Raw genomic sequence first — 2,500 nt, forward strand, 5'->3', positions numbered from 1 at the left:
AGTAGACCAGTGTCAACATGACTGAGAAGACACATGACCTGGTAGTAGACCAGTGTCAACATGACTGAGAAGACACATGACCTGGTAGTAGACCAGTGTCAACATGACTGAGAAGACACATGACCTGGTAGTAGACCAGTGTCAACATGACTGAGAAGACACATGACCTGGTAGTAGACCAGTGTCAACATGACTGAGAAGACACATGACCTGGTAGTAGACCAGTGTCAACATGACTGAGAAGACACATGACCTGGTAGTAGACCAGTGTCAACATGACTGAGAAGACACATGACCTGGTAGTAGACCAGTGTCAACATGACTGAGAAGACACATGACCTGGTAGTAGACCAGTGTCAACATGACTGAGAAGACACATGACCTGGTAGTAGACCAGTGTCAACATGACTGAGAAGACACATGACCTGGTAGTAGACCAGTGTCAACATGACTGAGAAGACACATGACCTGGTAGTAGACCAGTGTCAACATGACTGAGAAGACACATGACCTGGTAGTAGACCAGTGTCAACATGACTGAGAAGACACATGACCTGGTAGTAGACCAGTGTCAACATGACTGAGAAGACACATGACCTGGTAGTAGACCAGTGTCAACATGACTGAGAAGACACATGACCTGGTAGTAGACCAGTGTCAACATGACTGAGAAGACACATGACCTGGTAGTAGACCAGTGTCAACATGACTGAGAAGACACATGACCTGGTAGTAGACCAGTGTCAACATGACTGAGAAGACACATGACCTGGTAGTAGACCAGTGTCAACATGACTGAGAAGACACATGACCTGGTAGTAGACCAGTGTCAACATGACTGAGAAGACACATGACCTGGTAGTAGACCAGTGTCAACATGACTGAGAAGACACATGACCTGGTAGTAGACCAGTGTCAACATGACTGAGAAGACACATGACCTGGTAGTAGACCAGTGTCAACATGACTGAGAAGACACATGACCTGGTAGTAGACCAGTGTCAACATGACTGAGAAGACACATGACCTGGTAGTAGACCAGTGTCAACATGACTGAGAAGACACATGACCTGGTAGTAGACCAGTGTCAACATGACTGAGAAGACACATGACCTGGTAGTAGACCAGTGTCAACATGACTGAGAAGACACATGACCTGGTAGTAGACCAGTGTCAACATGACTGAGAAGACACATGACCTGGTAGTAGACCAGTGTCAACATGACTGAGAAGACACATGACCTGGTAGTAGACCAGTGTCAACATGACTGAGAAGACACATGACCTGGTAGTAGACCAGTGTCAACATGACTGAGAAGACACATGACCTGGTAGTAGACCAGTGTCAACATGACTGAGAAGACACATGACCTGGTAGTAGACCAGTGTCAACATGACTGAGAAGACACATGACCTGGTAGTAGACCAGTGTCAACATGACTGAGAAGACACATGACCTGGTAGTAGACCAGTGTCAACATGACTGAGAAGACACATGACCTGGTAGTAGACCAGTGTCAACATGACTGAGAAGACACATGACCTGGTAGTAGACCAGTGTCAACATGACTGAGAAGACACATGACCTGGTAGTAGACCAGTGTCAACATGACTGAGAAGACACATGACCTGGTAGTAGACCAGTGTCAACATGACTGAGAAGACACATGACCTGGTAGTAGACCAGTGTCAACATGACTGAGAAGACACATGACCTGGTAGTAGACCAGTGTCAACATGACTGAGAAGACACATGACCTGGTAGTAGACCAGTGTCAACATGACTGAGAAGACACATGACCTGGTAGTAGACCAGTGTCAACATGACTGAGAAGACACATGACCTGGTAGTAGACCAGTGTCAACATGACTGAGAAGACACATGACCTGGTAGTAGACCAGTGTCAACATGACTGAGAAGACACATGACCTGGTAGTAGACCAGTGTCAACATGACTGAGAAGACACATGACCTGGTAGTAGACCAGTGTCAACATGACTGAGAAGACACGGTGTGAAAAGAAGACAAAACACGATGGGAAATATCCACATTACTTTGCACTTTTCACTGGCTGTCCCTCAGGTTGTGGCAGCAGGACACATATTTGGCTTTTCACCCAATAAATATTTTTTTAAATTCTTCATCTTTTATAGTTTCAAATTCTTTCTATTGAATTATAATTTTGGGGAAGAAATATTCTCTTAGGTCTGAGTATTTGTCACAGTGTAATAGGAAATGCAGCTCTCTCTCTCTCTCTACTCTCTCTTTTGTAATTTGGAGGCAGACTGAAGTGCATATTGTCTCTGTTCTAGATGGAAGTGTAGACAGAGTGTAAAGAAGATAGATAGACAGGCAGTACCTCCCAGCTGACTGTTAGACAGGTGGTGTTGTTCAGAGTGATGAGTGGCGCCACACACTGGCCTGGAGGACCCGCTGCTGTCGTCACCTCCACCGCTTCAGAGTACTCTCCAAACTACAGAAGTAAACAGGAAACACACA

The 2,500-nt window shown here is 45.6% G+C and overlaps 1 protein-coding gene across 1 annotated transcript in view; it reads right to left on the reverse strand.

Annotated features, from left to right (window-relative positions):
- LOC118381882 (fibronectin type III domain-containing protein 3B-like) overlaps window positions 1-2,500 on the reverse strand; it is a 235,056-nt gene that overhangs the window by 66,887 nt on the left and 165,669 nt on the right. Inside the window, 1 exon segment of the mRNA XM_052499389.1 lies at window positions 2,361-2,474. Within this exon segment, the coding sequence (XP_052355349.1) occupies window positions 2,361-2,474 (114 nt within the window).

This window comes from Oncorhynchus keta, chromosome 37 (assembly GCF_023373465.1).
Source record: "Oncorhynchus keta strain PuntledgeMale-10-30-2019 chromosome 37, Oket_V2, whole genome shotgun sequence".
Taxonomy (NCBI): Eukaryota; Metazoa; Chordata; class Actinopteri; order Salmoniformes; family Salmonidae; genus Oncorhynchus; species Oncorhynchus keta.